We start from the raw sequence: 25,060 nt of genomic DNA, 5'->3' as shown, positions 1-25,060 counted from the left end.
CCACTTTTCTTTGCAAAGACGATCCAAATCTGTCTGTGAAGGCTTCAGATTCAGGTCTGGGGTTGATCTGGGCCATCCTAAAACGATAATCTTCCTTTGGTGAAGACGTTATCTGTTAATTCAGACGTTTCTGGGGTTGTTGTCACGCGTTAGGACAAAGGTTCTTCATCTTTTCTAGCAGAGGACTGGATGTTTTGTGCCCATGGTGAATGGTATTTGGCACGGCTCCACCTCGGCCACCCAGCTTCAGCTGGAGAAAAGTCACATCATGATACTGCCACTGCCATGCTTTATGGTGGGGTTGGTGTTCTTTTGGTGACGTTTTCTGTTGTTTTTGAGTTGTTTTCTACATTTGTTTGTGTTTTTTATCATCTTTAGCCAGGCTGAGCTATAGGAACAGCCTTCCATCTTGAATTTCCACTTGTACACAGTCAGGATACTTTTGAACCACGGCTTTGGCTGAGCGATGAGAAAAATAAGATGCAAGTAAAAGACTGAAAAGGCATCTTAAACAATGCCAAAAAAAGATGTTATTTTATTTATTTATTTACTTTCCTCCATACAGTTTAGTTTTCAGTTGAGCTGTACGTTTAATGTCTCTTTAAAGCTCCAAAACGTTCACACTGCAAAAACAGAACTAAAAATAAGTAAAATGTTCTTAATGTTAGTGTATTTGTCCTTGATTTGAGCAGGTAAATAAGATGATTTACCAATGGAATAAGATTTTTGCACTTAAAATAGGGACAATTCATCTCCGTCATCTTATTTCAAGTGCAGGATGTCTAATTATCTTATTTTAGGGGTCAAAATACTCATTCCATTGGCAGATAATCTTATTTACCTGCTCAAATCAAGGACAAATACACTAACTTTAAAAACATTTGACTTATTTTTAGAGCCATTTTTGCAGTGCAGAAATGATTTATCCTGATGCATTTGTTTTACAGCCTGCATTTAATGAGGGGTGTGCAGACCTTTTAGGCTCCGCTGTACGCACAGGTTCCCCTGTGTTGGTTCTTTAACTGGACTGACGTTCTGTCAGATGCGTAGTTCTGGCTGTGTGTGTGTCTCCGGCGCCGACGTGCGCAGCATTAAGAAGAGATTCTGCACAGTTACTTCCCCACCATCAGGAAAATAACGGCGGTTTGCTCTTCCAGAGGACCTGATGAAAGCTGCGCCGCCTTCATCTCAGCTCCGGCTGTTGTTTTTTCCCGGCGTGGACCTGCAGACGTGACCCTCCTCCTCTCCAGCCAACAAGCTCTTTATTTCCCCTGTCGCTATTCCAATAAGACGCTTCTCCACGCGGCGCTGTTTCTAATAACCTCGGTTAGCCTGAGAGACAACAATCCGGAGCATCCCTCAAACCTCGGATTTTATCCTGCGTCCTCCTGCTCTGGCCGAGTGGGCGAAATGGAGGAAGAGTGAAAGCCGAACAGACGGCGGCTTAACGGCACAAAGAACTGAACCTGGACTTGGCACATATCACTGACTGACAACATGGTCTACTCTCATAATACTGGAACAACTCTCCCTGGTTAAGGCGACTGGTGAGCTTCTGTAGAAAATAATGCTGCCTTTTTTTGTCTTTTTTGCAGACCGTAAACTAGGCTTTCAGGGAGGGGGAGCGGGGGGCAGTTGAATAGACTGACAACGCTGTGCCATGTAAACGGCTCGACTATGTGAATGTCAATAACAAACTTTGGCATCTATACACGGTTTTGGCCCATCACACGACAAGACTCACAACTACTTATCTGAAAAAAGGAAAGAGGAGAATGAAGGGAACGAGTTGAGCAGCAAATGCGGAGCGTCCCGCCTCCATCCTGCCCGGCGGACGGCGACGTGTGCTTTTTCCTAAACAGACCGTCTTGCCCTGTGCTTACATCATGAAAGCGTTCGCTCCTCAGAGGTGATAAACAGTAACGATCCTCGCCATCAGATACAAACGACCCAGAAAAGTTTTTTTTTTTAACGTAACAATAAGAGATCAGATGAGGGATTTGAAGAAATAAGGCTTTGCATACGACTCGCGCGTCAATATTCTCAGCCGGGTCGGCGTCCGAGAAGCTAAAAGATGCTGAAGCCTGACGTTTGCGTCTGAGCGTGCGAGACGCTTAAAAAAAGAGAGAGAACAGGAGTGCAAAGATTGGTGGTAAGGCTTTGATGATTGGAACGGCTGTACAGTGGCTAGAAATATTAAAGTGATTGTTGTGAGTGTGCACGCTGGCGGGGGGGCGGCAGCGGTTTGCTGAAGAGGCTTTCACGCTCAGGGGCTCTCATGCACATTTAAAAAGTAAACTGTGAGGTCTGCACGAGAGTGTTTGTGTGTCCATGTGTGCATATGTGTGTATAGATATAGTTATATATATATATATATATTTATATGACACATGGGCACTTCTTTACATCTTTACAAAGAAAAAAGCAAACATGACATTGTCAGGCAACAAGACCACAGAATAGCAAGTTAACAAACTCTTTTTTTAAATCTATACTTTAAATATGAGGGATCAATTCAAAACACTTATAATAAAATACCCATGTTATCAAATTATTTCACAAGAAATACACTGACGCGCTAGGCAGGAAGTACCTTCAGAATTTGGCACTAAACTCCACTGATCTTGTCTTTTTTTCCTTATAAGACATTTTGCTGAACAACAAAACACACCTAAATATTGTTTCCCACGAGAGAAATAAAATAAATGACATTGATGCTTTACGAGCTGACGTTTTATATATATATATATATTTATAGATATATTTATATTTATATATATTTTTAGGAATTTTATATAGCTAATTAACCAACGAGAGATTTAGCAAATAGGGACTCCTTAGAAATAAAATAAAAAAGAAAGTAACTAATATAGTAATATGAAAGGCTTTGTCTATTGTTCAAGTAAACTGAATTTTTTAGTCTTCTCTTGAGAAAACATGAGACATTTAAGACCGTTAGACTTGTGATGAAAACACAACTAAACTCACAAGAAGCACCGACGTTAACGTGGGTTACAGGTATCGTAGTTTTTTTTTCCTCTATACATTTAAACAGTAGAAAATATAGGTAATTTCATCATGTGCATTTAAAACCACGGATTGTCTATCTGTGAGTCAGTTCAGCAAAAGGTGACACAAGTAGGTAGCATTTCTCCCCCCCAAACAGGGCAAATGTCCTTTTTTATTTTATTTTTTTTACCTTTAAACTACTCTAGAAAAAAGTGGTTCTATATATAGACTTTGAATGAGAAACTGAGCCACTTAAAATGGCCTTATCAAAAAACTTTACACTGCCTGAAAAATGTAAAAACCATTATAGAGCTCTGACAGAGAGTCTAATATTGATCAGACAGTTTTTGTTCAAAACTGTGGAAGTAGTCTTATTTCTTAGAGAAACTGGCGGCAACTGCTTCTGGCGCGGTTTTCTCGCGGCGACCAGAAGCAAGATGGCGCGCCAATTCCTGTAGTGAACTTTCAAGTTTACGTTAAAATGAAGAAAAGAAAAATAAAAATCACACAAAGAAGGAAAAAAAATGCAGGAAAAGAAACTGAATGAAAATCACTTCACCACAGGTTGTCTTTTGTTTACTCCAAAAAAGAACATTTGTTCAATAAAAATCTCAGTCTTTTTTAGTTAAATTTCATATGAATGCAGCTTTATATCTTTTTCACATTGATTTAATTTCTTACCCACAACTCCCTCATCGGCTCCCTCCCTGAAACCCTCCCAGAAAACAGATCCAAATGACGTCACATGCAAACAAACAACAAAAACAATAAAAAAACAAGGAAAAAGAAACACAAAACTGAAAAAATGACTCATATTTAAAAGTCCAAAAAGCTTAAAAGATCAGTAGGCAGCGGTGGAGGAGAAGGAGAACCAGGTTATGATCAGGTGAGCTCGGAAAAGACATCAGAGAAAACAATGACGGGGTAGGAGGAAGAGGACGATGATGCTTTTTTTTACTCGGAGGGTTTTTGTTTTTTTTTCTGTTTAAAGTTTTTTTTTTGTTTGTTTGATTTTTTTTTTGGACACCACGAAGACATGCTAGGCAAACGATGAACTAACAGGCATGGAGATGGGTTGTTCTAAAAGGGGGAAAGAAAAAACGGGAGAGGAGATAGTTACACACAGAGAGCCAGAGCAACACACCACAACAGCATCATCTTAAAAAAATGAGAAACAAAATCAGAACAACAACGAACATCAAACAAACCGGCAGAACGGCAACACAACACGCTGGTTTCATTAGCATTATTTAGCATCGACTTTACACTTCTTTATATACCAGAAAACTGACATTAATGTTATAGATCTATAGTTACGAGCAACAACGCACATTCACTCGTTCACGTGTACACAGAAAACACAGAGCGCCCAAAGCCTTATCCATCAGCTCCCAGATGGATGTCGCCCTTTGGGGAGCCAGTTTTGTTTTGGGGAGGGGGGCGGGGGGGATTTTTTAGAATTTCCTTCTGTTTTAAAAATGTATTTTCAAATTTCACAAACAGGACGTGTTGGTGGGGGGAGGACAAGCAAACAGAAACACACAGAAACCTAAAGGTTTAAAAGGACAGCGACAGAATCGAAGGCAGAAATCTGGACAGATGAAGAGGCGGATGGACAAAGTCAGGATCACAGAGAACGACACGGCTGGGGGGGGAATGGCGGCACAATTTGTTGAGATGTGGTTTCTGCGCAAAAAACAAAAACAACAACGAAAAAAAAAAAAAAACACACATCCGGATGAAAGGATTAAAAAAGAAACTGAGGAAAAAACACGGGAGAACCTGATTCCACGAGGTTTCTCCACAGGGGTCTAGTTGAGCGATGCCGTTTACTTTATAGGAGTCCAATAACTTAACGATAGGCAATAAATAAAATCATTTTTTTTCTTCATCTGAGGCAGTAAAAATGTTGTATAAAAATAGAACTGCTTTTTTTACAAATAAAATTTACAGGCCTGTGGCTTTACTGTACTTTGAATTATTTTTTTTTAAATCTGTCAACAAACCTCAAGTATTTTCAGTTACCCACCCTTTTAACCCATAAACTCATTTTTTAAGTACTATTATTTCCTTCCACAAATTCTGGATTTTGTTTTTTTTTATTCTTTTCAAATCTACATGCTGTTATATCCTTTTCACTTAAAAGACCAATGTGATCTGACCCAGAAAAGTAAGAAAAACTGTTATTTTTACATAAATGATAATGTTTTGCTGAAATTTGTGTGTTTTTGTCTTCTTGTGGAGGTGGAGAGAAACTGTACGGCAGGCAAACTTTACAGTTAAGAGGCCACGAATGTTTTGCAGCCTTTGCTCCCGGGTTGCCAGCAGGCATCGAGGGTTTTTTTCTGAGAAGCAGCGGCGGCCTGCAACCAACACCGTGGAGGTCAAAAGGCGAATGTGCATATTGGCGAGCGCAATTAAAAAAAGAGAAAATCTGAAAAGCGAACCCATCATCAGCCTTCGGGTTCAAAATAAGACAAAAGAAAACAGAAAAAAAAAAGACGGTACCATGGCTCCTTTGTCTACATCTCGACTTCGACTCTAACTAGTCTTTAGAAATGTGGAAATAATCACTGTAAAAGAAACTATTCTTTAAAAAAAGCAACTTCTTTCCATTTGAAAAAAGAAAGAAAAGTAGATTGCACAAAGTAATGGTGGAAATGGAAGTGTTCATGTGTGTGCTGTAATAAATAATAATATTTGAAGGCTTACATAAAATTTTTTTCCAAAAAATGAGAAAAAAAGTGCGTCTCCCTCAGGTGGTTGTAGGTCATCTCCCCCTACCTCCCACCACCCAGCCCTCCCCCATTCCCCACGTGAAGAGGCCATGGCTCGACTTAATTTAAACATTTCTTTTAAACCATCACTTTTGTTCTTTTTTAAATGGGGGCAGGGGGACTTACCCTAGCAGTGCTAACTGGGGGAGCAGATAGACCTAGAGCTAAGATCAGTAAGGTTTGCTGTCGTTCTTGGAGCGCTTCAGCTGCACCTTCAGCCGCTTCATGCCGATCTGGAAGCCGTTCATGGCCTGAATGGCTGCCTGCGCTGACACTGGATTGTCGTAGCTGACGAAGCCTGCGGGGAAAAAAGGCGACACTTGATGGACGGGCCGACACCACGTCAACGTGAAAAAGAGAGCAACGAATACCGATGTTTAAAGCAAAGCCCTTAACTCTGCAAGAAAAGCTACATTTTCTCCAAGGATGATCAATAAATCTCTAAAAACATCTTTATCAGTTTATTTATGCAGAATGCTTCATTGCAATGAAAGCAAATTACCTTTAAAGAGTGCAGATTTTAGATTTTCATTCTGTCATCCTACTAAAAGGCTTTTCTAGAGCAAACTGCTCTCTGGAAGTGAGTAAATTCTTAAAATTTTGCAAAAAAGAAAATGCGAATCACGTAGGTTTCCATCTGCTGGTTTGTAGATGTAGTGTCGTTAGATTTTGACGTTACACCTGCCCGTAATAAACGTGAATGTTGTTTTGTCAACTAGTGTTGACGATGTAACGTGCTGTCCGGAGACGTAGGGAAAGAAATGCAACTCTATGCTGGTTATGGGAATGTCAGAGAAGACGACGACAGGCAAATGTGAGGCAAATGTTCGCTACATCAGAGCTTATTGGGTGTATAGCGTAGCAACCCTTCTTCAAAAAAACCAAAAACCACCTCAAGCGAGCATAGAAACTTTTGTGAAATTGAGGAAATTATATCCAATTTTGCCGTTTCCCTCAATATTGTCTAATGTGATGCTGCGAAATGCGCATTAAAAACATTGATGGAAACACTGATGGTATAGCAATAACATGTGTTTTTCAGCTGTAGGCCCACTTAAGAACTTTGTTCTGAGGTTGTGCCAAAAGCAAAGCGAAATCATTAATATAATGTTGAAAGTCTCGTAGCCGATAGCAGTAGAAGGGATCTTGTTGGGGTAACAGCAGCAAAGATTTGCATGAATAATTAAGAAAATAAAGGTTACAGTAGTTTTTTTTTAGATAAACCAGGACATCTTACATCCTGCAGGTAAAAGTTCATTGTTCAAATTTTATCAATCAGGAGGACCGGAGAGATTTGTTGGTTGTTTTGCTAGCTAACTGATATCAGCGGAACAAATTGCTTATATCAAATTTTTTAACAATGAAACACTAAAACAAGTTCCTGAACACATTTTGTACAGTAATGTACATATTACTGATTAAATGGGTACAGTTTATTACTGCAGCTATCATTATGCGTCACGCTCATGCTATCGCTATATGCTATCGCTATATGCTATCGCTATATGCTGCCGCTATCGCTATTTTTGAAAGTTGGAGCGAAACCTTTGGGCTTCTAAACTGCAATCTCGACTTTCCAAAAATAAAACACACCATAACGCTACACTAGTAGCTTAAAAACTAAATGTAGAAAGCAGGATTTTTAAACTGTAAAATGTGTTAAATTGACTAGCTAGCATAGCTGGTTTGAATAGCTAAGACTACACAGGCTGCTAGCTTGTTGGTATACAGTTAACTAGCGGATCTGTAGCATATCACGCTATGACAGAAAGGGTAAACAAATGAGATATTTATTGATTAGTGCTGGCAATTAAATCACATTATGGTGGAAAACAATGTTGTTTAGATCCTTGATCAAGAAACAGAGGAATAACAATAAAAACAACTTTACTGATCGTCAATAATTGATTTTCTTTCTGGCTAGCCTTAACAGCTACAATGCAATGGTGCACTAAAAGAATCAATAATTAACACTAGCATGGAAGCACTAGTATTGAAAAGTAACCTTATTTAACAATAAGTTGTGTTTTCTTTGTTAAACTTATTTAGGATGAATTATCTAATTTTAATTGTCTAGCTTGTTTAACACACCCATAGTCAGAATCTATTTTCTGACAAGCGGCAGGCTGGCTTGTGTGCTCCTCCTCACTGGGCTTATTTCTGTTACTAATAGCTGTAACATATCAAACTGATAAGCATGATATTTGAATTTTTCATATGTGAAAAGGTTATCTAGGTTTCTAAAGTGATCAGACATTCAAAGACTTTTTGCTCCACTTTATTACCAAATTAAGATCGTGTAATGTGCCAGAAACACGTTTAGTTGAACAGTGGACAGTTTATCTATATAAAGCCTTCCAAAAGCCTTCACTCCCATTGGCTTTTTACCTATTTGGTTACATTCCTACCTGTAACCTAAATGTTTTATAATCTTATGTGAAGGATCTGCACAAAATAGTCCAAGTTGGTGAAGTGAAATGAGAAAAATTATACATAAAAGATTATTTAAAAGAAATTTAAATTGCTATGAGGCCCAGAAACAGTTCTTTGGAACCAATTATCATTTATTATTAGAGAAATGAAGCCCACTTGTGTGTCTATGGCTACGTTCACACTGCAGGTCTCAATTCAGATTTTTTGCCGAAATCAGATTTTTTTTGAGGTGGCCGTTCATATTATTACTAATAAATGCGACCGCCATCAGAGTTCTGTCAGAACGGTTCTGGATCGCAGAGCGACCCGCATATAACGGAGGGAGACATCACAGAGCAGCTGATTATGGAAGTAATGGTGAATGTAATGGTTTCTAGAATAGTGCTATAAAGTTAATAAAATAAAAAAATTTCTCCTGCTCAATGGGAGCCGATAATATCAAGAGCAGATCATAGTGAGCCGACGGTAAGAAGAAAGCAGCTCAGCTGTTAACGATCTTTATGGAGCTGCTGCTGCTGCGGACGTGTAGCGAGAGACAGGAGAGAGAACGACGGATAAAATGTGACACGACCGTTCAGACTGCGGACGCTTTAAAAAAAAAAATACAATACATATCTGCATCAGTACCACATGTGGAAGTGGCATGAATCGGATTTTATGGGGTGTGAAAAGATCGGAATTGGGCCGTTCACACTGACGTGAAAACGACACCTGCTCTGAAAGGCTCCAGAGGTGGAGCACCACTAATCAAGAGGCATCATTTCAATTCAATGTTATTTATAAATAATTCCAAAGTCAGACTCCATCAGATCCTCCAGGTTGGTGAGAAAGTTTCCTCTCTAAGGAAACCCAGCAGGTTGCATCAAGTCTCTCCAAGCAGCATTCACTCCTCCTGAAAGAGCGTAGAGCCACAGTGGACAGTCGTCTGCATTGTTGATGGCTTTGCAGAAATCCCTCATACTGAGCATGCATGAAGCGACAGTGGAGAGGAAAACTCCCCTTTAACAGGGAGGAGAACCTCCAGCAGAACCAGAACCAGGCTCAGTGTGAACGCTCATCTGCCTCCACCCACTGGGGCTTAGAGAAGACAGAGCAGAGACACAGAAAGCTCAGAAGCTCACATTGACCCAGGAGTACTTTCTATGTTAGAGAAGACAGAGCAGAGACACAGAAAGCTCAGAAGCTCACATTGACCCAGGAGTACTTTCTATGTTAGAGAAGACAGAGCAGAGACACAGAAAGCACAGAAGCTCACATTGACCCAGGAGTACTTTCTATGTTAGAGAAGACAGAGCAGAGACACAGAAAGCACAGAAGCTCACATTGACCCAGGAGTACTTTCTATGTTAGAGAAGACAGAGCAGAGACACAGAAAGCACAGAAGCTCACATTGACCCAGGAGTACTATCTATGTTAGAGAAGACAGAGCAGATACACAGAAAGCTCAGAAGCTCACATTGACCCAGGAGTACTTTCTATGTTAGAGAAGACAGAGCAGAGACACAGAAAGCTCAGAAGCTCACATTGACCTAGGAGTACTTTCTATGTTAGAGAAGACAGAGCAGAGACACAGAAAGCTCAGAAGCTCACATTGACCCAGGAGTACTTTCTATGGTAGAGAAGACAGAGCAGAGACACAGAAAGCACAGAAGCTCACATTGACCCAGGAGTACTTTCTATGTTAGAGAAGACAGAGCAGAGACACAGAAAGCACAGAAGCTCACATTGACCCAGGAGTACTTTCTATGTTAGAGAAGACAGAGCAGGATCTCTGTTAATGAGAGAAAACCCTCCATCATGGAGGATCTGCAGCAGTTCAGTCTGGAGGAACGAGCAGAACCCCAGAGTCCAGATGAGGCGAGCTCCCAGAGACGATCCAGAGAGTCTAGAAATACTGACTGTAGGGGGTGAACAGTTCTGCACGCTGACGTTTGCTGCTATTTACTCCTATTTGTTGTTTATTTCACGATAGGAAATAATACCTGTGCAAATTCTCTGTTAGAAAAAATACAAAATAATCTTCAAAGTTGTCGTCAGATTCTGTAAATAGAAAAGGTGCAAAGTCTGCAACAATCCAGCTTAATACCAGGCTGTGAAGCAACAAACCATGAAAAATACTCAGGGGGACACTTTTGTAAGACCACTGTGTGTGTATATCATATATATATATATATATATATATATATATATATATATATATAGATATATAGATAGATAGATAGATAGATAGATAGATAGATAGATAGATAGATAGATAGATAGATATAGATATAGATATATATAGATATATAGTGTGTGTGTACAGAGAGCAACAGATATGAGCACGGTCGGCTGGCAGCTAATAAAAGCATAAAAATAAAGTAAATGTACCGAAGCACTTGCTAAGGTTTGTCTGTTTGTCGATGAAGACTTTGGCCGAGACCACGTTCCCAAAAGGCATGAACATCTGCAGCAAGTCCTGGTCTCCGAACTCCTGGGGCAGGTGGTAGATGAAGAGGTTGGCGCCTTCAGGACCTGATGGGGAGGAAGGCACAACACACGGTCAGGGCGGGTTTCACGCCGGCCGCCTGCGCCGTCGTTATAGGAACGGAGCGCGCCGCTTAGCACAATGTCTGCCGGCCTTGGGTCTGCTGCCGCTCCCAAACAACACGCACACGCACAAATGTTGAAAGCTTTTGGTTTTTTTAATAATTGTATTCTGCCTGGCCACAAACAAAGGACGGGGCTTTTAATTTGTTCTTTCAGCTGCATGTTGTCTCTCTTAAGAGGGGTCACAGGTTCCCCTCCAGCCTCTCAGTCTGCGCCATCCTATTAATTGTAGTAGGTCAGATCTCTCTGCAGCGTTTCATACGCGCTCCTCAGCTGGATGAAGCAGCGAGGGAGCGGCTTTGTTTCCCTGGAGGGTTTTGAACTCCAGGATGGACTGGTAAATACAAACGGCTTCTTTACAAATTTATTTTCATAGTGAAAGAAGAGGAGTGGGCCGCTCAACAAACGGTGGGTTTGTTTTTACCAGACGTTTCATCATCTCATTCGTATTCAGCCCTGTTGTCTTTTCGCTAAAAGCAATTCCAGGAGCCAGGTTGTGTTTACAGGTGGAACATCACAGCAGCACAATTTCAGCTTTTCCTGTTTCACTTTAGAGACGAGTCCAATGGTATATTTAAACACGTATATCACAAAGTACCAATTAGGAGTGACTGGTTGTACTGAAAAAAAAAGGTTTAATCCATAAACTTGTGATGAAATAGAATTTAGGTAAATTAAAGTGTATTAAATGTAAGCAAAAATACTGTGTTGAGAGAAATCCTGGCATACAATCACTTAAAAATAAATATATTTATGTGAAAAAAATAAAAAATATTGCTCAATGTTAGATTTTTTTCACAGCTTGTTACTTTTTCTTGGAAACATTTTTATCATTGTCATATGGATTTAAATCCAAACGCTCTAAAGAGGAAAGTTTACCACATGATAAGAGCCAGAAAACCTGAAAATCAAGAAAAAATGAAGCATAAGTAACTGAAAATCTGCCTTTCCCTTCCTTATAAAAAGGCTTCATAAGAGCTTCACATGGATGATAATGCGTCTGAAACTACAGCCGCTTATTCAACCACAGATTGCATCAATAAGTTAATAAATAATCGTGCTCTTCCTGGGTGATTAGCCCCAATAATTATTTTCTTCTTTGGTGTCTGAGCCAAATGAATGGCAGGTTGTAGCTTTAGCTTAAGGTTACTTTTACAACAATGACATGTCTGAAGGTTTTCAGTCATCAATTATAATCTCTTCATAATGTTTTTTTTACGTGTTTAACTCTCGACATAGAATCTAAACTAATTTCTGGATAAGGATGAAGGTCTGAAAGGAGTTCATTGAATCCCATTGGGTTAAATTTGCTGAAAATCAAAACTAACGGTGCTTCAGGCGAGTCTAATCTGCTCTATTAATGCAATGATTAATCTGAATTTATGAGAAATCTGAACTTAAATTGACTAATTTAATGACTTTTCAGCCTGAAAAAATAAAACCACCTTCCGTTACACACCAGAATAATAGACATAACAGAATAAACTGAAGTATATAATACTTAGTATACCAAAAAATAAACTTATTAAACAAATGTAGAGAATTTGCTCAAAAAGTTTCTTTTAAATTCTGTTTAAATGTCTAATAAGTTCATGTATAACAAAGCATGAAAAATAAACACATTTTTTGGGGAAATTTGATGTTATCAAATAAAAGACCTCTCAGTTATTAAATGTGTTTGAACGCAGGATGCTTTTTAAACCTTAAATATTGTGTGTGTAAATATATATATATATATATATATATATATATATATATATATATATATATATATATATATATATATATATATATATATATACACATATACATACATATATACACTGTATATATATAAAATTAAATTGACACCAGTGCAAATCTCAAGGCACTTTACAAAGTCCAATCAAATCATACAGCCATATACATATATATAATATACATATATATATAATATACAGCTCAAACTGCTGTTCCTCTCCATGTGTGGACAGCATTCTTGGCGCCAACAAAGGGTTTTCTTGTTTTTATAAAGATCCGCTTTAAGCTTCAGATGAAACTTTGAGCGAAGCCCTCGCAGCTTCATGGTTTATTTCTAAATCTGGACCTGACTCGGCTAAAAACGGTCCATGAGGCCCGGACGCCTCTGCTGTGGGAGGAACTTACAGCACCTGCAGGCTAACGCTAGCTGGTCTCCTCTCTGATTACAGGCTGATGTGCAGACGTGCAACCCCAGACTACTGACCCTCCTTCTGGCTGCCGGCGGCGCCCTGCTGCTGCAGCAGGGACTGGCTGTAGAGGGTGGGCAGCGCTGCGGCGGCGTACTGCTGGATCCCTGAGTAGGCCTGCGTCAGCGCGTCCATGGTGCCCGCCGTGCCGTTGGTCAGCCCCGCGCCGCCCAAGCCTCCGTTTAGAGCCGCCATACCTGAGAGCATTTGAGCAACTTTACATAAAACCCAACAATAAAGAAAGAAGAATGCACTTACTCATTAGCGCTCCCACTGAAGGTTGTGTTTTAACCACACACACACACACAAGGACACGCCGACAGGTACGCACTGCACAGGTCACACCAGGTAAAGACACACCCATACTGGACGGAGACACGTCAGAGCACGGGACAAACAGACGTTTAACGTTTGCAGAATTTAGTATGAGTGCAGCTGATGAGAGCCGGAGCTGCACAGGTATCAGCATAGACAGCGTGCAGCGTTGCATGCGCACCAGCGCAGACTCAGAGGCAGCATCAGCGTCTACGAGACGGCAAAACACAGAGAGCTGCGGTGACGGGACACAAGCTACGAAACACCCAGATATCAACGTTTTCACTGCTGATTAAAGACAAAACAACAGAAAAATAGAGACAGCTATGCAACGTCCTTTACAGCTATATTTATTTAGTCTTTTATAGTCTCTACATCCATAAAAAGACTAAACAGTGCTAAAATAAATGTAGAAAAACTTACATTTATTTTACGTAATAAAAAAAAATGAAATCTGTTGCCTCCAATAAACTGAACAAAAAATGACTAAATGGTGCAAATACCCAATTTTTTGACTTATTCATCTATAATCTGTGTTTTATTGTCATAATTATTGAGGTATTGGATTAATATTGACTAATTCAGTGCATACCTTGGTTTTAAAGTCAAGGCACTCTTGCGCCTGAAGAGAAAAATTATGTTCTATTTGTGAAAATAGTATAATATTATTGTGTTTGATAATAGAAAGGCTAGTAACGTGGTGACTGTATATACATACAGGTATACATGCACACACACACACATATATATATATATGTATATGTATGTATGTGCCTTATATACCTGCATATACATACAGGTATATAAGGCACACATATACATATATACACACATATATACACACACACATATATATATATATGTATATGTATGTGTGTGCCTTATATACCTGCATATACATACAGGTATATAAGGCACACATATACATATATACACACATATATACACACACACACATATATACACACACACACACACACACACAATATATATATATATATATATATATATATATATATATATATATATATATATATATATACACACACACACACACACATACACACATATATATATGAGATTTTGTTTATTGTAATTTTGTTTATTGTAATTTTGTTTATTGTAATCTATTGAATATTGAATTAAATGACATTCCATAAACGATGGAAGTTTGAAATACAGACAGGAACATAAAAAAAACCGAATTAGTCAAATGTGTTGAAAAATACTGATAAATATTTTAGTAATTACAACAGCTTATTTATCTATCTGATCATAAAAAGACTAAATAAAAAAAAATATCCGGGTTAATTTTAGGAGATTTTTTACTTTGTTTAAAATTGCTGCATTTTTAACCACTTGTCTGATTTTTTTTAACAATTATAATATTTTGGGTACTTTAATCAACATATTTTTGACATTAAAATGGCTTTCCGTGGAAAAATAAAAAAATCTAAATGCATATTTATGCATGTAATTCTATTTCATTTTAAACTGGCCAGAAGTATGGAATTAGACCCCTCTCAATATTTAATAATCATCATGTGTCCATAAAGGGGGTTTAAAACAAAAAACCTGGAAAACAGAACAATAAAGTTTACTTTGATAAATGTTTTCAAGCTAAAACATCCCAAAAATATTTAATCCTTCACATTAGGGCACTTAATGTTGGTAATTATAAAAACACTTTGAGCTAAAGACGGATTTGCTTTTAGCAACAAGGCCGCCGGTGTAAAGGAAATCTGGGCTTCCAGCGCCGGTCGTCAGGTTTTCCAGGCTGTGACGTCTTACTGTGGGAGGAAGGCAGGCGTGCAGGGAGCGGGGGGGGGGCGACTTTAAAAAGCGAAGGAACGCAGTGGTAACACTCATTAGCTGCTTGTAACGGCTTAATATCACGGCGGAGGGCAACTTGTCTGAGGAGGTCTGACACCGGCTCGGCGTCCTGTCGCCTCGCCGTCAGACGCAGTGAAATAAATTATCACCGCCGCGCTCTGGATTATAGGTCACTCATTTATTCAGGAATAATTGCACCGCTGACCTTTGCAATTCAATTAAGGCCTAGATGTGTTTAAATGAGGGCAGTTGGTGGGTGGATGTGGGGGGGGGGGGGCACCTAGCGGGGACAGAACGGGAAGCAAAATGGAAGGGACCCGTTGGGTGTGAAAGGACAGGCGCGTGTGATTTACACAGCGGATACAGCTACTCCAGCCAGGAGCAGCAAAGGTCAGAGGAGAATAATGTGGTGGAAGAGGCCGGCAGAGCGGGATCTCTGCTGTCATAACGGCTCTGATTAAGATCCCAGCGCCGTCTCCTCACAGGTCCAAGGCAGGACTCCGCTCAACGGGAGCCGACCGACCGCAGACTCCATCACACGGCTACCTGCTCCACGTTTAGCCGCACCTTCGTTAAACTTCAGCATCAGACGAGCTACTCTGGACGTTTAGAACAGAAACAACTGCTGGTGTCTGCCGTAGATTACCGCCATCATCCTGCAGAGAGGAGAACATCTCAGCAGCAGGATGGACGTCCAGCAGCTTCAGAGCAGGAAGCTCAGAGAAATGAGCAGAAACCAGGAGCTCCACCTCAGAGTCTGCAGGTCTCAGCAGGTTTGGTTTGAGCACCTGGCAGCCATCGAGTGGACCATGAACTCCTCTGTGGAGTTTGGACCTAACCGGGTCACCAGCAGAACCCAAACAAGGCGGCAGATCCACCACAGAACAGCTGACAGGGGAAGAATCCAGGTTCAGACGTCAGCCTGATCTCATTGGTGAGGTGGAGAAACATCTGCAAACATCAAACTGTTGTGAAGCAGCAGCAACGCCTGCAGGTTACGTGCAATAAATGCAGTTTATCGTTCCGATTTAACACCAAAAGGTGGATTTAAGTTCACTTTTAAAGGGTTTACGGTGTTTGACGTCAAACTGCTAACAAATCGGATCCTTTTTTACAGTTTTTTACGTTTTTTAAATCGACTTTTACAGAAAAACGCACACAACACACAGACGGAGACACAGCGCCACCTTGTGACGGACACACAACACGGTCCCACACAGCGACGAGCAGAAGCTGGTTCTGCCGGGACGGCACCGGCCCGCTCACAGGAAGCACAACCCAGGAAGCAGATGGAGCCGTGGAGGAATGGATGGGTTAATGAGTGAAATGGATGAAGGGATGAAGGAGGAGCTTCAGGTTCTAACTAAACCAGAGAGACGGCAGGAGGAACCAAACGTCTTCTTCTAACGAGCTACAAGCTGCAAGTTTGGCTCAAATGTGGCGTCGCCTCAAATTCTTCCCACGATCAATGCGTCTGTTGGGTTTTCTTTTTTCAATAGAGCGTCTAGACCAGGGGTGTCAAACTGATTTTTGTTGAGGGGCCGCATTCAGCTTAATCTGATCTCAAGTGGGCCACACGAGTAAACTCATTACAAGATTAAATAGAACTAATAAATGTGGACTTTTTGTTGATTTTTATATTAAATTAATTTCACTTTTACACAATATATTATGAATAACCTCAGCGTTTTTAAGAAAGGTATGTGCAATTTCAACAATACTTTTACTCAGTAAAACATTTACTTGTGCATTATGCATAAGAACTGATCACAGTGATTATACAATGTTGAAAAACATTTATTCACATTTTTGGAACTTAAAAACACTGTCCGCAGTGTTTTGACAAAATACATCAAACAGATAAAAATTAAGAAATGATTTAAATGTTTCCACACCTGAAGCTTAATCTGCTAATTAAAACACAGCGCCCCTCGTGGACAATATAGGAACTGCATATTTTCAATTAAACGATGTACATGGTTTTTTTTCAATAATTGTTTTATCATTCTCTTCCTTTTATCTCCTCTTTCTTTCACCTTTTCTTTTTTTCTTCGTGTTCTTCCTTTCCTCTCCTACTTTCCCATTGTAGTGTCCATATCATTTGAGATATTCCCCGCATGAATCATAATAAAACTATTCACATTCATAAATCAAGCGGAGCACTATGGCAAAAGCAGTACTGCTCCACTTGTGAAAGTCAAATCTGATGAGCTCTTTTTGGCATTAAGACAACAATCCTTATTCCCACATTGCCAGACAGGACACTGGGAAAAAGTGTCCTGTTGTTAATAATGATAATGCATTTAGCCACAGGGCCGGACTAAATTGTTCGGCGGGCCGGATCCGGCCCACGGGCCGTATGTTTGACACCCCTGGTCTAGAACCAGATTTTTCTCGTCAAAGTGGAGAAATAAGGTGGTGCGGGTGGAGCCGCGTCTCTCTGCTCAGAGGTGCGGATGGTTGGGGGTGGCGTGGCTGATGGCAGGGTGAATACTCACTGTTGATGCTACCTGCTAGTGCATTGATGTTGTTCAGGCCCACGGTGGCGCCCGCCAGGCCCTGCAGGGTCCCCAGAGAGGTCAGAGAGTTCATGGCACCGGCGTTGGAGCTGGCTGTTGTGCCTGCTGCTGGGAAAAAGTGACGAAGACGAGGAGGGAGAGAGGAGACGGAGACAAGGAGGAAGGAGGAGGAGGACAGGGAGACAGAGAAGTGGATGTTATACGTCTAAGACTGGGCAGTTCCCGGCTGGCGCAGACAGATGCTTTCATGCAGCGTTGAGGGTTTTCAGGCGCTACCTGTGGCAGTTTAGCATCAGTAACCTCGCACTGAAACTTTTACGCCGTTCAGAGCGGTCTTCATCCAAACAACTGGACTTTTCCTCCGTGTTCCTCCTCAGACAGTCCTGGTCCTGGAGGTCCGCGGTCCTGGAGCTTCTAGACTCTGCTCCAACACGCCTGAGCCAAACAATCAGCTCATCAGCAGGAGAACCTGACCGCATAATGTGGAGGTAATTCAGCCAGGAAGACGTCTAAAAGCTGCAGGACCAGGACCTCCAGGACCTGGACCTCCAGGACCAGGACCTCCAGGACCAGGACCTCCAGGACCAGGACCTCCAGGACCAGGACCTCCAGGACCAGGACTGTCCTGAGAGATGCTGCATGTGTGGTGGTAACGGACCTGAGTGGCTGCGTCTGCTCTGGTAGCCCTCTTTGCAGCAGCATGCCGATGGAAACACCCAGAAACTGATCCCATCGCCTGTTCTTGGTGAATTTTGGGCTCATTTCTGACAGACCTGGTGAGTGACGTCAGACTTGGACCATCTGCTGCGTTATTCATGTTTTAAACTGCGTGAGGGAGCGTCCACCCTTACAGCTTTAAATGTAACGTAAGCATAAATCAGTAAAAATGTTGCACTTCTCCATCCCATACGACGTGTTTGTTCAACGTAAAGCTTGGAGAATCTTCGTGGCCTAATTATTATGGTGCATTTATTTTATTTGCTGATAATTAAAAATGTAGGAGAGCGTTTCAGAAACAGAACCAAAAGGGAAATTATTCTTCTGAGTTTAGAAACCCAACAAAGAGTCCAGACCGCGGTCCAGAAATGGGTCTGAAGCGTCACCGTTTATGAGATTAAGCAACGGTTAAAGGGAAGATTCTGCAGGTTCTGATTGGGTTGAAGACGATCGCTGAGGTCAGCAGTCACTGCGGCGGTTATTTTGTGGATCAGGAGCAGAAACGATCAGCTGGTGCAGAAGTTAGCTGATGCTAAAAACGTGCTACAAGTGGCACCTTTGCTTTTAACAGAATACTGAAGCTCAACTTAACAACCTTACTCCAAACGTTAGATGAAGATAAAAGCAGACATTCATTCATGGTAAAAACAAAGTGCACCCCAGAATTTTACGTAAGGATTTGATCTTTTGCAAATTTGAAAACTACTTAAAACCAAAACAGAGACCCTGCATGTGAAAAACTAAGCACACCCCGTGATACAGCGGCTTGTTCCTGCACAGGTTGAGGCGTGGACTTTGACTAGGCCGTTACATGCCATCAGCCCTCCACCACCGTGCTTCACACTGATACTCGCTGTCTCCTCTTAATTAGGCACTTTAATTGGAGTGCACTTAGTTTTTCCACATGCAGCTTTTCTATTCAGGCTCCTGGTAAAGGGGTGTGCTTTCCTTTTCCTGTTATTGGATCTGGGCGTTTCATTGGCTAATAACTTCTACTGAGATATTTCCTCAGACATATTTAAATTTAAATGAGTTGGTGTATGAAAAAAAACGGACCACCGGGACGAATGGAGTCAACACAGGAGGAGGCACACACACGCACACCTGAGGAGAAGGAACACCTTGGCTGTAACCACGTCAGCGGTGGGTGGGGGGGGGTGAAATGGAGGGAAATGTGGCGCACAAAGCTCGCAAACCGCGTGGCTTTTCACACAGAAACAAAACAGAGATTTAATCTATTCATTTACCCTTCATCTCATCAAAGCGTGGCCAACAAAGCAGGATTGCCGCTGAATACATTAGGAGGTGTCGTGGCAGAGGGAGCATTATGTCAGCACACGTTGCAGAACTAAGACGCTGGCCTGTCTCCATGCAGAACGGTCTAAATTTATCAAGCTAGAGTGACGTTTTCAGTCTCATTGACACATGCAGTACGGCGCCACTCGTTCACACCGAGGAGCTCAACCTGAGTGTGTAATCTGCAAGGTTGGAGTGACATTTGGCACCAGAGAGAGAGAGAAAGCATGGAGAGAAGGAGCAATGCAAGGAGGAGGAGAGCGTTTGCAGCAGGATGGAGCGTTGAGGAAGAGGAAGAGTGGCGGCTGTGGGGGGGGCGGGGGGAGGGGGGGGGGGGCGGGTTTTCATATTCATGCTCTGCTGAGAGGGTGCTGCCGGAGCGAGGCCGAGCCGACATGAGAGGGGGGGGGGGTGATGGAGCAGAAACGGGGAGCTTGTCAGGAGCAGGAGATGAGGGCAACAAGGAGAGACGGAGGAGGAAGGAGATCTGAAGAAGGCGGAGCTTAACCCCCCCCCCCCCCAGACATCAACCTGCAGCTTTCACACCCACATCTACAAGGAGGACGTGACCAAGACGCACAGAGGTGCCGGCCAGCCCCGATGGCTGAGAAAATAAAAGACAACATGGAAGTGGAAGCACCTGAACCCGACACACATTTAACAGTCATGCAGCCGAATGACGGGGTGACGCACGCCACACGGTGACAGCAGGACGCAGGGAGGCGGAGGACATGAAGGAGGCGTCCACGGCACGATGAAGGTGGACACACACACCACGGATGGAGGCGACGTGTGGAGCCGACGGGGGGGGGGGGGCGTGACGTGACAACACTGGAAATGGTTAGGGTGGAGAGCGGAGGCCCCGCCCGAGCCCAGCGGTGGTGGCGTTACCTGGGCTGGCCAACGCTCCCAGGGAGGCGGCGCTGGAGGACAGGGGGTTGGCGGTGGAGGGGCTGGCTGAGTTTTGGGCCGCCGCCGCCGCCGCCGCTAAAGTGGCCAGGTTCTGCAACTGCAGAGCGCTCATACCTGGAGAGAGGAGCCAGAGAGGGTGGTGTCAAAGCCGGGGGGGGGGTCGCCTGGGCCGGACCGGGACAGAACCGCCGCAGGTGAACAGGAGAACCGGCGCACGGCATGTATTCCCCTTACAAATCCACCTGGAAATAAGCCTTCAGACCGCGTTCCGCCTTTTCCTTCAAACAAACTGGAAAATCTTTGCTTCAGTGCGAAGGTAAACACTCCGGCAGCCGAGTTCACTAATAAGTCCCAAATGGGCCTGAATCAGTAAAAGCAGCTGCTGCAGTGCTTAGTCCTGGTGTGTTTCTCCCAGGCAGAGCTGCTCTGGAGGCAGAAATAATCAGAGTGATTTAGTTCAACTTATGTTCCTCTCTTTCAACAGCACTCCAATAAAACCCAGCGGAGGGGCCTCGGAAACCAACCTTTTCTCAAGCACTTCTGCAGCCTTTAGCTTATTATATCGCCTTAAAAATTCAGCTTGTTTTTGCTCTAATGTTTACTGCTGAAAGCCATTCACCATGCACAAAAACACGCGTTTGGGTCCGGCTCTGCCGTCTGAGCGACATTGACAAGCATCAACCTTTCTGCTCACAACTAACTCAGCTCCACCAACTCAATACGCTCTTTAAAAATTAGTTAAAATTCACGGCTGCTCAAAACATGCTTTTATTCAAATATATGAGAGCTATTCACAACAAAAGAGAACATAAGCATACGGCATCGTGTGCTGCATGAGTCCAGGGGGTTCTGGTCCTTTTGTTGGAGTTGCAATCTACAGATCAGCCACTAGATGGCAGTAAAACCTTCAAAGATGCTTCAAAAGGACAAAAAGCAGCTGATTTACAGAACTGCATGACTATAAATTAAAGTAAAAAGGGTAAAAAGGAATTTAACCTTTTAGTTGCAATGGTTAAGGTGTAGCGACATCTAGAGGCAAAGTTGTGAACTGCAGGAAACAAAAAAGGTCCAGGTTGGGTTCTCCATCGTAGGCTAATTAATTTGTTGGCCTGATCTATCATCAATTAGTTTGTCCTTTTCTTTTTCTCCAACAATTAAACCCCAGCATATTCTTATCAAATAAGTTATAACTTTAATAGAATGTGTGTAATTATCTTTATCGCCCTCATATGATCAATTTATATAAGTTAAAGTCAGAAGTCGTGCAGTGGCGTGTTTCTACGGTAGCCCAGATAGTACTGGCGCTTTGCTTTTAGTTGCAATCTACAAAACAACCACTAGATGGCACTAAAACCTTTCATCCAGCTTCTTTACAGCTTAGAGAAATCCTCTGAACATTTTCAGAAGACAAGGGGAATTGATTTAAAGGGAAGTATCATCATTAATAACAGTAAAACATTAAATAAGACATTAAAATGTTCGCCATCATGTTTATGATTTCAGTGACACCTAGAGGCTAAGCTGTTAACTGCATAAAAAGTAAATAAAAGTCTCAGCTGGCTTCTCAATTCCATGCTTAAAACTATATTGTTAAAAATGTCTGGTTTTGTCTTCAGATCATGTTTTTTATTATATTTAACAAAGTTTATAGAGCAACTTGCCACTGCCCTGTGTAAAGTACGGAGGATAAAATCCTCCTTATTCAATGTAGAATAAAAGACTAAATGAATGAAATACGCTCACTGACAAAATAAGAGGAAATAATAGGTATTTAGGTGCAAATGTATGTCAGTATTTTCTGATTCTAAGACGAAGATTCAGGACAAACTAAAACATTCATTTATCCCTACAGTGAGTTTTTTTAAAAATATAGTGTGATTCTGGTGCATAAAGTGTGATTAATTGCTCCCAGAGGATAATAATAAAGATTCTTCAGCTGTAGAACCGGCACCACTGGGCCTAAGTTAAGGCAACAGGAGTGGAGCCATGCAGGCAGTATCAGGAGCATCTGACGGACCGAGGCTCCGTGTCCGGTCGCCATGATGGGTGCTGTCTGAATATTGTAGGATAGGAAGCAGGAAAGGGAGCCTGAATGCTTCCTACCACGGCTAGTTTAGCCTAGGAAGCTCTAACAGGCGCTAAGAAGCCTTTAGGTATCCCACAGCACACGGGCCAGAGTACGGGCCGACTCTTAATCATAATTAATGACAACATGCCAACACCTAGATGACACTGACATCTCTTCCCTCTCTGCACATCTTCAGTCCTGCAGAACCTTCTGCAACACCTGAGCTGGTTAGCGTTAGCTAAGGGTGGCAGGGATGAGGTGTGTGTGCCGTATATACAGCCTGGGCGTATATACAGTCCTGTGGGAGAACGCACATGTAGAGAGACACACAGAAACAAGACGCCACCACCAGGATCCATCCTGTTACACAGAGAAATCCTTCACCCAGACACCCAGACGCAACGATCACAACACATGGCTGGATTCAACACTTCTGATTGGTGGATCAAACGGGTTAAAAAGAGAGAGAAAGAGAGAGAGAGGCCGCCGGCTTTAGGAGTCCTGATTGTTTTCCACTCCAAGTCGCCGCGGCCGAGCGCGAGAGCTGCGGCTTTGGCCGATGTCACGTGTTAGCAGCCGCCGCCGCCGCTGCAGCCGCCGCCGCCGCAGCCAAAACCAATTGTGTTTTCAGGGCGATTTTCTCCAATTTTCTGTCATACACCCAAAGCTGAAATGGATTTCTATTTTCAGGGAGAGGCAGGAACAAAAACAGCCGTCACTCAATCTATCAAACTCAGAGAGAAACAGAGAGCGCTCGCGGCCGTGCTAATTCTGGCCGTGTCGCAGCCGTCGCAGGCAGACAATGGAGCAAATGAGCCAGAAGACGTGCAACCGGAGCGCAGCTGGAACCAACCGCATCCATCTTGTTTTTCAAAGTGCCACACAGACCTGATTTGCCTGGAAAATGCAGCGTGGAGGATTACGGCTCCCTTTCCCTCTCTGCATCTCTTCCACCAACCTTTTATTATCCAATCTGCTACTTTCTCTTCCTTTCTGCTGTCGTTACTCTTCTTGCTTTAGTGTTGACCTTTTCACTTATCTCACACCAATTATTCAGACTTTCTTAAGCGCAGCTCAGACGCTCGTCACACTATCCGTGTTTTCTGACACAGAATCCAGTGCCTGGAGCCCCGTGGTGCTGTCCTCCACATCCAGGCCCTTCCCTCCAAACACCGGCTGTCTGCTGAAATCTCTGGAAGGCCTTACGCTGATTTTTGTCCTCTTTAGGCACGGAGATGGGAGATTTCACAGCATCGGCGTCAGGATGTGGCCCAAAGAAAAGAAGCGCAGAACTGGTTGGTGCGGCGGCGGAGACGCTGAGACCGGCTGCGTTTTTATCTCATCTAGGCTTCATTTAGTTTTGTCTGAAATTGTCTTGGTTTGAAAGAAAATAATAGAAAAGTTAATACTAAAAAGGAAATTTATTATCTAAAGTTTTTAAAGTCCATTTTCTGGTGTAGCCCCTTTTCACTGTTTCCTGTCTACTGAGCATGCTCAGTCTTCTCCAGTCCGTCAGTTGCTCACACTGGTTCTGGTGGAGGTGTTTTCCTCTCCACTGTCGCCACGTGCTGAGAGAAACGTCTGCGTTGAGATGTTGGCCATCGTCGCCACGTTATGAGCTCGTCTTTTCTAACTTCAGTTTAAGATCATATCTAGATATCGACTTGTCTTCTTTGAGAAAATGGTGAATTTTAATTCATTTTGTTTTATTTAGATGACTATGTTTTTTATATCTGTGCGGATGACACTTGGGTTTAATCACAGCTAAAACTCGTATTTTTCTCTCTTACTGCTGCAGGATTTAATATTTGATGGACGTAAATGTTCTCCGTTTTATTGATGCTAAATAAAATATTGGTTTTTGGACCTGGTGGTTCCTGCAGAGCTTTCTAGGAGTTGTTTTAACTTTTAGAGTTATTGTTCTTATTAATGAATGTCTCTAAGGTGAAAGCCTTTTATTATAATTTAAATGATTTAACTTTGCTCTACGTTTCATTAAGTTTAAATAACAACTTGACTACTGCAGCACTTTCTGTTGGTATTAACCGCATGTTTCCTTTCAGATTTAAATCCCTGTTCTTCCCTTAGCTTCTTGCATCTTCCGCATGTTTTTATCTTTATTTATCCCTCCCAGACGCTATTTTCTCCTTTTCTCTGGCTTGATGCATGACAGCAGCAACAACAAAGCATCTCCTCTTCTGATTCTCTCCTTTTTTTTTCTTTCCTGCAACCTTTTCTCCCGTCGGTTCTCCACAGAAGCTCTACACTCGTTCCTACTTGCATGTGTCAAAGGCGATCTCCCTGACTGAGCAGACGTTTCTGAGACAGTTATGAGGAGAAGAGAGGCAGGCGACCCTGCTGGAGAGGAATAAAGACGGCAGAGAG

The 25,060-nt window shown here is 42.2% G+C and overlaps 1 protein-coding gene across 25 annotated transcripts in view; it reads right to left on the bottom strand.

The window, feature by feature from the left end:
* Positions 1-1,414: 1,414 nt before the first annotated feature.
* Positions 1,415-25,060, bottom strand: part of celf2 (cugbp, Elav-like family member 2) — a 275,924-nt gene continuing 252,278 nt past the window's right edge. For 3 of the 25 annotated variants that reach the window (XM_036148979.1, XM_036148988.1, XM_036148983.1), the window contains 6 exons: positions 20,587-20,721; positions 19,647-19,688; positions 17,662-17,790; positions 13,033-13,230; positions 10,590-10,733; positions 1,415-6,084 (listed from right to left, as the gene is read on the bottom strand). In XM_036148979.1, the coding sequence (XP_036004872.1) occupies positions 5,957-6,084; positions 10,590-10,733; positions 13,033-13,230; positions 17,662-17,790; positions 19,647-19,688; positions 20,587-20,721 (776 nt within the window). In that variant the 3' untranslated portion in view covers positions 1,415-5,956. The remainder of the gene's footprint in view (positions 6,085-10,589; positions 10,734-13,032; positions 13,231-17,661; positions 17,791-19,646; positions 19,689-20,586; positions 20,722-25,060) is intronic. The other 22 variants (XM_036149002.1, XM_036148999.1, XM_036149003.1 and 19 more) reach the window with 15 other exon arrangements.

The sequence above is a fragment of the Fundulus heteroclitus genome, chromosome 17 (genome assembly GCF_011125445.2).
Source record: "Fundulus heteroclitus isolate FHET01 chromosome 17, MU-UCD_Fhet_4.1, whole genome shotgun sequence".
Lineage (NCBI taxonomy): Eukaryota > Metazoa > Chordata > Actinopteri > Cyprinodontiformes > Fundulidae > Fundulus > Fundulus heteroclitus.
Note: the sequence above shows the minus strand (reverse complement) of the source record. Positions and strands in the feature narration are given on the sequence as shown.